Below are 14,185 nucleotides of genomic sequence, written 5' to 3'. Positions count from 1 at the left end.
GTAAATAARAATTTGTTCTTAACTGACTTGCCTAGTTAAATAAAGGTTAAATAAAWAAAAWATTCTGACATTGAGGAGGACACCACATTGGTCACTGGCTTCATAAGTGCATCGATGACATCGCCATCCATGACATGACATCGTCCCTATGCCCTCCGGCGAACCAAAAACMGGCAAAGCGTCAATRCAGGACWAAAATTTAATCGTACTACACCGGCTCYGACGCTTATCGGATGTGGCAGGGCTTGCAAACTATTAGACTACAAAGGAAAGCACAGCTGCGAGCTGCCCAGTGACACGAGCCTACCAGACGAGCTAAATTACTTCTATGCTCGCTTGAGAGCATCAGCTGTTCCCGGACGACTGTGATCACTCTCTCCGTAGCCGATGTGAGTAMGACCTCTAAACAGGTCAACTTTCACAAGGCAGACGTGTACTCTGAGCATGCGCTGACCAACTGGCAAGTGTCTTCACTGACATTTTCAAACTGTCCCTGACTGAGTCTGTAATGGCAACATGTTTCAAACAGACCACCACGGTCCCCGTGCCCAAGAACACTAAGGTAACCTGCCTAAATGACTACCGACACATAGCATTCACATCTGTAGCCATGAAGTGCTTTGAAAGGCTGGTCATGGCTCACATCAATACCATTATCCCAGACACCCTAGACCCACTCCAATTTGCATACCGYCCCAACAGATCCACAGCTGATGCAATCTCTGTTGCACTCAACACTGCCCTTTCCCTCCTGGACAAAATGAATACCTATGTGAGAATRCTATTCATGCCATAGTGCCCTCAAAGCTCATCACTAAGATAGGGACCCTGGGACTAAACACCTCCCTCTGCAACTGGATCCTGGACTTCCTGATGGGCCGCCCCCAAGTGGTAAGGATAGGTAACAACACATCCGCCATGCTGATCCTCAACACAGKGGSSCMTCAGGGGTGGGTGCTCAGTCCCCTCTTGTACTCCCTGTTCACTCATGACTGCATGGCCAGGCATGACTCCAACACCTTCATCAAGTTTGCCGATGACACCAACAGCGATGAGACAGCCTATATGGAGGAGTTCAGAGACCTGGCCGTTTGGTTCCAGGATAACAACCTCTCCCTCAACGTGATTAAGACAAAGGAGATGATTGTAGGTGACAGGAAAAGGAGGACCTAGCACGCCCCCATTCTCATCAACGGAGCTGCAATGGAGCAGGTTGAGAGCTTCAAGTTCCTTGGTGTCCACATCACCAACAAACTATCATGGTCCAAACACACTAAGACAGTCGTGAAGAGGGCACGACAAAGCCTATTCCCCCCTCAGGAGATTGAAAAGATTTGGCATGGGTACAGTTGCACCATCGAGAGCATCCTGACTGGTTGCATCACTGCCTGGTATGGCAACTGCTCGGCCTTCGACAGCAAGCCACTACAGAGGGTAGTGCGTATGGTCAGTACCTCACTGGGGCCAAGCTTCCCGCCATCCAGGACCTCTATAACAGGTGGTGTCAGAGGAAGGCCTTAAAAATTGTCAAAGACTCCAGCCACCCTAGTCATAGACTGTTCTCTCTGCTATCGCACGGCAAGTGGTASCGGAGCACCAAGTCTTGGTCCAAAAGGCTTCTTAACAGCTTCTACCCCCAAGCCATAAGAATCCTGAACAGCTAATCAAAGGGCTACCCAGACCCCTCTTTTACTGCTGCTACTCTCTGTTTATCATCCATGCGTGGTCACTTTAACTCTACCTACATGTACATATTACCTCGACTAACCGGTGCCCCCGCACATTGACTCTATACTGGTACCCCCTTTATATAGCCTCGCTATTGTTATTTTACTGCCGCTGTTGAATTGTTTTACTTATATTTTTTACTTAATGTTTTTCTTCTGAAAGCATTGTTGGTTAAGGGCTTGTAAGTAAGCATTTCACTGTAAGGGCTACACCTGTTGAATTCGGCGCGTGCAACAAATCAMATTTTATTTGAACTGTACTGTGGCTATTTTGTTGCTTGTTTGTTGGAACAAACAAGTCATTTTTTTTCTCATTTTGCATGCGAAGGTCTTATCGGGAGTATGCGAGCACAGACGTTCGGTTACGCCTAGCCGAGTTCTGCTAGACGCAAACAGAACGTAGTATGAGGAAGCCTTAACCCATAGCTCAACCCCAGTGGATTAGTACATACATGGGTCTACTCTGGCACACACCTGGGAAATGGGCACATATGGCTGGCTGATGATTAATGGGGCATTGCATGAATGTGGAAATAGTTATGTCTCCATGTGTGTATTTTTATTCACTCCACCCTCATTCCTTAGGTCACGGGTTTCATGTTGAAGTTGCAGAGAGAATATTAGGCTATTAGTGGACTCTTGAAAGCTAATTCATGAATCAAGTAAATTGGCAAATAAATTGGGTAAGGATAAGCCTACATTGCATGTGAAGAGGCCTGTAGGCTCCACGTCAATGCAAGACAGTAGGTTATAAGTCCAACATTACACTGCAATGCTTTACACACATACTCCAGGGCCATTCTCCTGGCTTGCTCCCAACCATTTAACAACTTAGAACATTTTGAGTTCAGCGGGTATACTCCGAACATTTCCCATATCTGACTATTTATCACTTTTATTACTCATCTTCTGTTGTTTTTCCCTCTGTCTACGTGCAAGTATTCCACCGTCATAATCTGCGTCGTGAAAACCCAAGGCTTATTAATGCGTTAAACACKGCCTGTGGCGTATTGAACATCTGGCTTTGATTGACCTCCTGTTTGCCTTGGTGGAGCTGTGCATATTAATCCTCCCTCCTTGCACCTGGTCTCAAACACGCTTGTCTTACTAGCCTCTCTCGTTCCTGTTGAAAGCCTGCATCCAATTGTATGGACAACACTGCCTTAGTTTGTTCAATCAGGCTGTAATACACAATGAATTGGTATGTACACATCCTGAAACTAATGCYTGCAAAATCATGGAAATGGTCCCTATACAAGCCAGATTTAAACRTACTCTTATTTTAGACATAACTACAGGAATGTATTAATGAAAATGGTATGTTCAAGTTTTCAATCTTCAAAAACATCTAAAGATATACATATATATATATTTTAAGGTATGGATTGTTCTCCATATTCCMCTGACTCAGAATATTTTCATTGTCATGGCATGCTTGGTTCAATAGCTATTGATGAGAGAACCAAATAGGCCTATCCAATATAAAACTAACGTTTACCTTGGTGCCAAAGCAAACCATATAAGCTACCTACCGACTCTAAGTGGGGTTAACATTACTATCCTGTGGATATTTTTGACTCAAATTATGAGCAGCTGAAGGACAAACCGCACAGACAACYGAGGAAAGCTAGAAGCATGGTCAATATGGAGTCTTCATTGGCCGTACAGCATTTACTGCAATGCGGCCTCTTCAGAAGTCAGGGCATTCATACTTATTGTACTTCAGGGAGCAGAGTAGAGCCACAGATAGAACAATGAGAAAGATATTTCACTAGATGTATAMATGTGAAGYATCCGGTTGGCGTTTCCTCTTACTACCAAATATGGTAGTGAGAGGAAGCCCACTGGCGGGCAGTGGGAGAAGATGGAACAAGATGGATTTTGGCCTACATTCTGCAAATGTTATCATCGATTCAACATTTGTTCCCAAAACTAGAATCTGTTATGAACAGAGTGCRCCAAGTTTTGTAGACTTTACCCTTWAAAAMAWWWTTTTTTTTAATCGCRCTGTTTGGAAGGAGTGCAAAAGGCAATTTGAGTTATTGCACACAAGCACCTCACAGAGCAGGTTTATACAGAAYGTACCGCCCCTTCCGTCTTCCGTTAACCAATCATGTCAATGTGGAATTATACCGAGCCTATGCAATGTAAAAAACAAATGCTGTATGGTACTTGATTTGGCCTCTGCAGACCTCTGGAAGCTTCACAACTGTGAAGCTTCATACCCTCTATACAGTGCCGCTTTAAGTTTAAATGTAGCCGATTAAACTCCGCTCCGCCATTTACGATGGAGTTGAGCGGCGACGATGTGTGTGCAGACTTGAGGAATTACACACAACGTTGTTCTGTGTCATTGCAGGCTATTCATTGGGTTCTGAAATAAGTTGTTTTTGATAATTTCATTTTATGTAACGTTGGGGCTCCAGTCCGCTGGGCACACTAGTGGACACTCAACTCAGACGCCAAGTTTAGTCGCCTACTTTACATGTAATTTTATTAAACATTCTGGCTTGTAAGGATACTTTCCGGGATTTTGCAGTCATTAGTTTCAGGCTGTATATACCAACTAATTTGGTTTTACAGGCTGCTTAATCAGACTAACGCTGCCTGTGCCTGCTATAGTAGACTAGTGTCACACGCTTTTGCCTCGGAGCTGCCTCTCTGACTGTCCATGTCCGACATGATAAAAAACGAGTGCTGTCCAGGCCAGCAGGTTAAGTGGAATGTCAGGCGGTTCGTAATGAATAGGAGCCGGTTTGTCTGACCCTTCCAAAGACGGAAGAACTCAAAAGCACCCACCACTCTCTGATTTACGACCGTGCGCCGTGTCAAGGGAGTTTTATCGGTGTGTTTTTTTGTGAGCCGGATCGTCAATCAAAAGTGGCGGCAGAAAGTTGAGGTAAAATCCGAATGGACGACAACACTACTCGCGCCGCTTCCCCGTTTTTTTTTAATGTGTCGTGTAATTGTCGGCGGTCGTTTTTCATGGGCGCAGCTGGAGTTGAAAGAGACATCAGGGTGGTGGGGACTCGGATGATTGTTTGCAAGCAAATCAATTTGGCACGGAGAGGTGAGAAGGGCTGTAACCCTATAAGCAGATCATCTACAGGGCAATGAGAAGGAGTGCTGCTGGTATGGGGATGGATGAAGGATGGGAATAGGGGTTATGTCACTTCATCCGGTGTGTGTGATCTTTGGCTTTTGGACAAGCATTTTGTTTTGCACAGGTGTGTTCACTGAATTTTGTATGAGTTTCCCACTCACGTGGTGACTGACCCCACACCTGGTACTAGCCTCTACAGACAGACAGACAGATTGCACCCAGCGGCACTCAGTGACACAGGTGTGTGTTGTGCCACTCTGAAATGGATGATACTCCCAGTCAAAAAGTGACAATCGAGCCATTGGTTGCAGACTGTGTGTGTGTGTGTGGCTCTGTTTCAGAGTCCAACATACTAGTATATCAGAAGACTTCCCTATTACTTGTTTTGTTAAATGAAGATGCAGTCCACAGAGATTTTAAAATGACCTTATTCAATCAAATCCGTTAACCAGGTTTCTAGAGGTTGGCCGAAGCCATTTGGATTCATACATTCATCAAATGCAACAATACTCTGTGTGGAACGGAAACACACCCGAAATGCACAATATGAAGGCAAACCCCCATTGTCTCTGTGAAATAGAAGAATGTCACAGCCATTCTTAACAATTGGGATTGAGTAGTGTCCATGGGGGGGTGTAGAGGCACCGTATTTCCTATATAGTGCCCTACTTTGACCAGAGCCTTATGGGATGCACCCTGTCGCACACGTGGAGGGCCATTTAAACCCAGAGTTCTGATCTCATCTCCACGTGGAAGCCGTTCCCTTCCCACTGGCCCTACAGTATTTATGAGTCCTCTCTCCCAATCGCCCCGTTCTGTCCCTGCTTTTTGAATTCAATGTCACTTTTTTTTGTCATGGGGCCACTTTTTTTTATTTTATAGCTGGCGTTTGTCCACCGTACAGTCCTATGCTTTTGCTCTCTCGTTTTTCATTCTCCTCTCTCTCTGCTGTGTCTCTGTCGTTCAGTGCCAGTAAGTGCTATTCCATCCCCGCAGTCATTTTTTACAGGCACCAGACAGGACAGCCGTTTTGTGTTTTTGTAATTACTGCTGAGAGACGAGGTTATAGACTGGATTTTTTGGGGGGGGGGGGGGGGGGGGTTGGGGCCAAAGTGTGCTCCCACCCTGATCGGTCAGGAGAAGCCTCCCCCTCCTCTTTTCTCCCATCCCTCCGTCTCTGAGAAACACGATGGGCCCACGTCGACGACACATCTGTTGCTTACTCACACGCACTCGGGACACACACACACGCGGACACACACACAAACACACACAAAGGTACCCTGTTGACGTGGGGCCTGGGTCCATCTATGTAGTTTGCTGCGGGCTGGAGATGTAAGGCGAGCCAAGACAAACACACAGCCGGGCCGTTTCGAGGCCTTTTCCCCTCCGTGGCGCCTCTAACGCGTAGACCAATTTCTTTTCCCCGACGTTGCTTGTCCAACAGACTTGGGGTACGTCCCAAATGGCTGCCCATTCCCTTAATAGTGCACTCGTTTTGATCAGAGGCCATAGGGCTCCACTATATAGGGAATAGGCAGCCGTTTGGGATACAGTTTGGCTGTCTGAAATGTTAGGCAGGACTTAATTTGAGTCTTTCTTGGATCAAGGCCCCACAGAATATTCTAGATTTTATTTACCTGTCCATAGGTAGTAAATTAATAATTTTAACAACCCCAGTTGATTGGACACTAGGTAGATTACTATAAAATGTTTCATTGGCAGGTTGGAGTTGTCGCCGTCGAGAGGCAAAGACTATAAATAAAGTTTTTTTTTTTTTCTTCAAATGAGCTGAATGGAGCTATCAGCGTATGCCTCCCGCATATCAGAAAGCTGACACCACACACTCACACACACAGACATATCCCCGATTTAGGAGCAAGCCCTAAGCTTTTACTTACCCAGTTGTCATGGGGGAAGTTGTTCAAACCTGTTGCTTAGCTGTGGAGGACACGAGGATGGCTCGGCCCGACCGCAGGTGTTTGTGTGAAATGTCTGTGTTATTTTGCGTGTGTGCTTTTGTGTGTTGGTGCTGTGTGTTTTTTGCGCATGTGTTTGTGTGTGTATGGGCGACAGACCGAGCTAGAGAAAGGCAGAGAGGGTAACAGATGTGAGCTGTATTGTCAGTGCGTGTGGACGGGCAGAGACCAGGTGCAGGCTTTGTTTCCAGCCTTAAGTCCACTCTCACCCCGCTGCATTCAGTGCCTCGTGTCTTTACCCCTCCTCCCTCTATCCCTCTCTCCCTCCTCCTTCCCTTGGAACACAGTATTGTGTCTCTCCCCTTGGCTGGGGGAGCTGAGGCCCTTCTGTCTCCTCTTTCTCCATCACAGGTGACTGTTGGGGGTCCCAGCTGGCCAGCCTCTTGCCCGATTAGATCCATATGGCGGGGGGGGGGGGACCGGGGTTGGAGGGATTGAGGCAGCAATGGTAGCGGTGGTGGTGCTAAGGGGCCGACAGCTTAACCCTTTGGTGTCCTTGGCTTTGCGGGCAGCCTTCTCTTCTTGTCCTCTTTTTGACTAACTCTTTCTCTCGCTATCTCTTTTTTTCATTCTCTCTCTCTTTCTCTCTGTGTATATATCTATATCCTGAGAGTTTTGTCGGTTGGAGTGCGAGGGCGGTAGTTAGGTGGGTGCAATGGTCCTTTTTTGGGGGGTTTTGTCATTTCTTTTATATGGATTTCTAAGCATTCAGAGTGTAGAACTACCGAGGCCTTTTGATGGAAATGTATCTTTCTAAAAACACAAGTAGAATTAGTCATTTAGAAGCGCTCTACGTGACTCGCTTGTGAAGCGAAAGGCGAGTCATTTTGACTATTTACTCAAATGCAGAAGCTCTTTTCCGTTTGTTGTTTGAGACATTGGTGTCGTCGTTGTGGGACTGTCACATTGTCTGTCAGGTGTCCTTGATTTACAACATAACGTTTGGCTATGTGTGGGTCGGAATGGCCACACGCCAGGAAATATCCCCGAGTTGTGACTTGATGTGTTGTGCACTGAATGTTGCAGCATGGGTACTGACCAAGACAAGACGGAGAGCAGACATTACACCGGATTTAAAGTCTCTGCACTGGCTGCTTGTGAGGTTTTTTGTGTTTTTTTTTTAAAGAGTTCATTTTAAGGTTCTTCTATTGCTTTTTAAATCAAGCTATGATTGTGCACCCCAATACATGTCAGACATGGCTATGAGTTGTCCATCCATAAATATACATTTTGACCAATGGGTAAAATATGTTAATGATGTATATAATCCTATAAAAAGAAAACAATGGTCCAAACCTCTTGTCTCTATCATCATCTGTTCAAAAGTTATTGGAGTTTTTACCCTTGTAGGATGGTCAGAATTAGGATAACTAAATCAATGGAGGCCAGAGAGAAATTCTGTGCAAGAATTAAGGCTCACTTTCCCCAACTCATCTTTCTTCTCGAATCTGAAGGACACAAAACAATATAGMGGTAAGCTGGATCTCAATTTTAGTATACTAATTATTAATTCCTCTTTCTAATATTTCTCACAAAAATAAGCATATTTCTATGAAATATCAATGGAGTTCTGGACCAAGCATTTTAATTTCATTGCCTTTTATGTTTAATTCGGCTCATGTCATGCTAATTTAGCTTTTTGCGACCCACGGAAATACCTCTGAAGACGACGATAAAATCCTCAAAAGTCGTGACAAGAAACATGTCAACAGAGCTCGGTGCTTATTATCAGATGTATTAGGTTACGAATCGAGTTTTTGGGGATATAATGATATGTTAAAGACCCCACTGAACGATTCAGAACATAAATAATTATATTTGTCTTGGTAAAATGTACAATGAACAAAAATATAAACACAACATGTAAAGTGTTTGGTTTCATGAGCTGAAATGAAAGATCCCAGAAATGTTCCATACGCACAAAAAAGCTTATTTCTCTCAAATGTTATGCACAAATGTGTTTACATCTCTGTTAGTGAGCATTTCTCCTTTGCCAAGATAATTTATCCACCTGACAGGTGTGGCATATCAAGAAGCTGATTAAACAGCATGATCATTATACAGGTGCACCTTGTGCAGGGGAAAATAAAAGGCCACTAAAATGTTCAGTTTTGTCACACAACACAATGCCACATGTCTCCAATTTTGAGGGAGCGTGCAATTGGCATGCTGACWGCAGAATTGTCCACCAGAGTTACATTTTCATTTCTCTACCATAAGCCACCTCCAATGTCGTTTTAGAGAATTTGGCAGTGCGTCCAACCGGCCTCACAACCTCTGACCACGTGTATGGCATTGTGTGGGCTAGCAGTTTGCTGATGTCAACGTTGGGAACCGAGTGCCCCATGGTGGCTGTGGGGTTATGGTATGGGCAGGCATAAGCTATGGAAAACAAACACAATTGCATTATATCGATGGAAATTTGAATGCACAGAGATACCATGTCAAGATCCTGAGGCCCATTGTCGTGCCAATCATCCGCCGCCATGACCTCATGTTTCAGCATGATAACGCACGGACCCATGTCGCAAGGATCTGTAAACAGTTCCCGGAAGATGAAAATGTCCCAGTTCTTCCATGGCCTGTATACTCACCAGACATGTCACCCATTGAGCATGTTTGGGATGCTCTGGATCGACGTGCACGACAGCGTGTTCCAGTTCCCGCCAATATCCAGCAACTTTGCACAGCCATTGAAGACGAGTGGGACAACATTCCACAGGCCACAATCAACAGCCTGTTCAACTCTATGCGAAGGAGATGTGTCGCGCTGCATGAGGCAAATGGTGGTCACACCAGATAGTGACTGGTTTTTCTGATCCACGCCCTACCTTTCTTTTTTTGAGGTATCKGTGACCAACAGATGCATATCTRTATTCCCATAAATTAGGGCCTAATGAATTTTTCAATTAACCGATTTCCTTATATGACATGTAACTCAGTAAAATCATTCATTGTTGCATGTTAATTTTTTTGATTTTTGTTTAGTATATTTTATAACATAAAGATGTAACATTTCATCACCAAAGCATGGTTTCAATCCGCTCGGGGCATCCTATAACGGGTATTCAACTCTTACCCTACGAGGTCAGGAGTCTGCTGGTTTTCTGTTCTACTTGATAATTAATTGTACACACCTGGTGTCTCAGGTCTAAATCAGTCCCTGATTAGAGGGGAACAATGAAGCCAGTTTTTTTTCAAGGTCATTTTTTTCAAGGTCCAGAGTGGAGTTTGGAGACTCTATAGTATGCTTTATTTCCTTCCTTGTATCCTTGTTTCCTTGCCTTCATCCCAGTATGAGACTCAGAGCTTTCGTATCTGATGACATATAATTGACATTTCTCTACCACACTCCTATCTCAGTCACTCTTATCAATTAAACATGCTTCAACTTTCTTCTTTCATCTGCATTTGTCATCTGATTACCCACTCAAATATAACGCAATTACCCTCAAGACACACGTGTCACATTTGATCTAGTTATTAAATGCAGTGACTCTTTTACGGGCCATGAGGGAATAGACCACAGCAAGGAGGATGTCGGCCATTCCAGTTCACTGCTTCATCTGTTTCTCAAAACCTATCTACCCCCCCTGAGTGACAGTCTCTCCACAGCTGTTAGATTGCTTATTAGAGTGGGAGATTGGAGACACCTGGTGCACAGGAGATATCTATCTATATAGAATAAGAAAATAACATGAACGATTTAAGAGGTAGGCTGTGTCCAAATACGCGTACTTCCGTCCTACGTAGTAGGCCGTTGAAGGTTGCAACTCTTTTTCCAGTTTTAGTCGGCCTAAATAATATTTTGATAAATGAGTATTTTAAATGCCCAGATGTCATACTCATTTCGGCTTTTCATCTAGTAGAATTTGCTGCACACTCTCGAGGAAGATAATTGTCTTTTCACACCCACGTGTGTTCGACAGCTGATAATCAGAATAGAGGAACAATTCCCGACAAAAATCAACGATTTTGGCTCTGAACAAGTGCGATTCCGAATTCGATGACGCCTTCACAGTATGGATGAGTAGTAATGTTGATATTTGTTTCATATGGTATACGTTTGTACTAAACAGGATGTAGTACGATTAGTAGTAATACATAGTATGCAGATTAAAGGACCAATGCAGCCGTAATAATTTCATGGTAACAATTAAGTACCTTACTGTGATTTGTTTTCAATTACACTAGTCAAAAATGGCTTCTTAGCAAAGAGCAATTTCTCAAGCAATAATGTTGCAGGGACTGTCTGGGAGTGTTCTGAGTAGGGAGGGGAAAATTTAAAAGCCATCTATTCCAGTGTATTCTAATCTATTGTATTATCCTTTGCACAAATTTTTTTTTTTAAATAAACCAGGTCTTTGAAACAACTTCAGGGAATGTTCACATTCCCATAAAAATAGAAGCTATGGAATGGGCCTCCAAAGTCAAGCCATTCTAGATTGTATTTCTATGTACACTACAGCATTACTTTTCATTTTCTTTGTTGTTGTTCTCTCTATGGTCATCCTTTTTTCTTTTTTTTTATCCATATCAGGGATATGGTGACAGGTGGCACTCAGGCCAGCTAGACAAACTTCTGGCACAAGGCAAATATTGACTGGTAAACACAGGTGTCTTTCCGAGCTACCGCTGGACCATATTCTTTATACCCTAATAGTGTGTGTGTGTGTGTGTGTGTGTTTGGGCTGACGTGCCAGCTGCTTGACGTCTCCTTCAGACTGACAGTAGTAGGGGTCTCAGGTGCCAGGCAAAAAAAAAATGAAGTCGTCCGGCTGTGGCCCACTAATGTAAACATTGCGTTTAAATGATCTGTAACGGTGCCATGCATTGTCTTCTCGATGACCTTTGTCATAGCCAAGGTTTCCCCGTTTTTGATTTGACTAGTGCGTGATGCTAGAGCTGTGTGGGGTACTGTAGTAAATCATGCTACAAAATTGGCTTCATAAGAAAGCGTTCTTGTAATACACCGTCTGCTCAAGTACTGGCCATGTCCGAATACCCATATTTAAGTCCTTACTATTAAGCATTTTAAGTTTTAGTAAGTAGTAGGTAAGACCGAGGCCGTGTCCGAAATCTGTCTCCCTTTTTATGTCCTGGTAGAAATGTTATTTAAAAATCCTGGGAAATGACCTCTTGAGAAGAGCGTGAACCCAGACAGCGTTGTCTTCTTCTGACCTGAGGCGGATGTACTCAAGCGAAGCACAAATCAAATTGTACTTGTCACATGCTTTGTAAACAACAGGTGTAGACAAACAGTGAAATGCTTACTTACGAGTCCTTATCCAACAATGCAGAGTTAAGATAAAGATTTTTCTTTTTTTATAAACGTATAGAGAGAAATAGTGATACGAGGAATAAATACACAGTGATTAACAATAAAGAGTAAACGTAACATGGCTATATACACGGCGTACCAGTACATAGAGGTCGGGGATCAACTGAAATAAAAATGAATATTTTGAAAGCAATGGAGGGTTGGGTTTCATATCAGTTCTGAATAGAATGCATAATGCATACTAATTGTGTTGGCACAGATATTATTATTATTATTATTATTATTAAGTTATACGTCCCGTGGATTGTGGTATTGAGACGTCATCCTCATTTCCTGAACATAAGGATTCTGTGGAGCGTTGGAACCTGGGAGTGAGTGTGCGGCTCCCTGTGACGTGCTGGCACGGAGTGTGTGTGTGTGCATGCGTTTGTGTGTGTGTGTGTGACGGAAGCCCAAATGGCTGTGTATAGCCCTCCTTCCTGCCCCCTGCTCTAGTGAACAGGTGGAACGATAGCAGGCAGGCCACGGGATGTGGAGGGAGAGGGATGGAGAGAGAGAGGAGGACAAGAAGAGGGAGGGTAGAGTCAAAGTGGGGCTCGGGGGCAGAAGGAGCTGTCAAATCGTGGGGTGCAGCGGTTGCAAGCCTGACAGTTCAAGTCAACCCTCGCTGTTGTGTGGGAATGTGTGTGTACACGCTTGTGTGCTGGCTTTGACAATTCAAAAAGAGAAGTAACTACTACAAAGCAAGCATATACCTTTTTTTTGTTTCTTTTCCCTTTTCTGAGGGTTACGTCTACGAGCCAATGAGTCGCGAAGCTTATTGTTTATTTCCCCATGCCAAATAACTCCACATTGGAGCCATATCGAAAGTGTTCTGTCTTTTGATTTCACCCTAGTTTTTCACCCTAGACCACATTTCTGTGGTCACACGCTTGCATATGAAATGCAATATCGCTTTCCATCGGGGATTCATACGCACTTAAACGTCACTGAAGTGCWGGCTATTGCATTCATATGTTTTTGTACGACGAGACAGACACTCAGTTCATAGCATCAAAAGAGCACAATAGTCCCACCCTAAAGCCACGGAACTCCATTGAAAAGAGCCGTTTCACCCAACCTTTGACCCTTTAAAACCCCGCTTGTCTATTAATCGTCCGTCTAAAAGCAGTTGGAAGCGTCTGATCCACTCCAAATGGAGACAAGATGCAGCCTTCATGGGATCTGCCCCAACAAAGACGCCCTCTGATCCAAAGATTATTACCATCTTTCTCTCTCTCTCCCTCCCTCTCTCTCCCTCTCTCTCTCTCTTCCCATCCCCTGATCTGGTGGTCCCATTCATTTCATTCATTGGCCGTGGCATATTGAGAAGTATGCGTTTAACATTCAAAAGCTTTTGCGATCTTGTTAGTAAAGCGTGAAATAGCTCCCGGACCCCACTTTTTTTTTTTTTCTCTCTTCTTCTTTCCCCCTCTCTCTTCGGCCCCTGTCCCTCTGTCTCAATGAAAAGCCATTCTTCTCCATGGACACAATGGTTTTTCTTCATTAGCACTTCTGCCATGGATCTCAATGGAGGGGTGGAGGATCGCAAGGCTAGACCCCAAGACATCTGGGTTTCTCTAGTAGGGGCAAACGGGGGTGGGTGTGGAGGCGGGAAGTTCTGTTGCTGTTTTTTCATTTATTTATTTATTTTCTCTGACAAAGGCAGGGACTTGAAGAGTCTGCATTGAGAAGATTGAGCTGGATCTGAAAATGTTGGATTGCGTTTCATAGCACGCATGCACACTGAGGCTTAGGATAGTGTGTGTTTTAACTTGAGTGGCTGATGATCAAAACTAGACTTCAAACCTACTTACATTAAATGTTTTTGTCATTTAGCAGACGCTCTTATCCAGAGTGACTTAGTTCATGTGAGTTCATACATTTTCATACTTTTTTTTGCATACTGGTCCCCCCGTGGGAATTGAACCCACAACTCTGGCGTTGCAAGCGCCATGCTCTACCAACTGAGGTGTGTGTGTGTACATACACCTCGACCACGTAATGAYCACTCCCCACATGCACCTATTGACCACGCCTCCTCTCTCTCTCTCCC

At 44.1% G+C, this 14,185-nt stretch overlaps 1 protein-coding gene across 4 annotated transcripts in view; it reads left to right on the top strand.

Moving 5' to 3' along the window:
• cbfa2t2 (CBFA2/RUNX1 partner transcriptional co-repressor 2) overlaps positions 1-14,185 on the top strand; it is a 50,578-nt gene that overhangs the window by 23,639 nt on the left and 12,754 nt on the right. Inside the window, exon 1 of one of the 4 annotated variants that reach the window (XM_023984476.2) lies at positions 7,822-7,906. The exons of 2 other annotated variants lie outside the window; for them this stretch is intronic. In XM_023984476.2, coding sequence (XP_023840244.2) covers positions 7,837-7,906 — 70 coding nt within the window. In that variant the 5' untranslated portion in view covers positions 7,822-7,836. Of the gene's footprint in view, positions 1-7,821; positions 7,907-10,514; positions 10,830-14,185 lie in introns of those variants that run through there. One more of the 4 variants, XM_023984503.2, reaches the window with a different exon arrangement.

Source organism: Salvelinus sp. IW2-2015, linkage group LG1 (assembly GCF_002910315.2).
Source record: "Salvelinus sp. IW2-2015 linkage group LG1, ASM291031v2, whole genome shotgun sequence".
Taxonomy (NCBI): domain Eukaryota; kingdom Metazoa; phylum Chordata; class Actinopteri; order Salmoniformes; family Salmonidae; genus Salvelinus; species Salvelinus sp. IW2-2015.
Note: the sequence above shows the minus strand (reverse complement) of the source record. Positions and strands in the feature narration are given on the sequence as shown.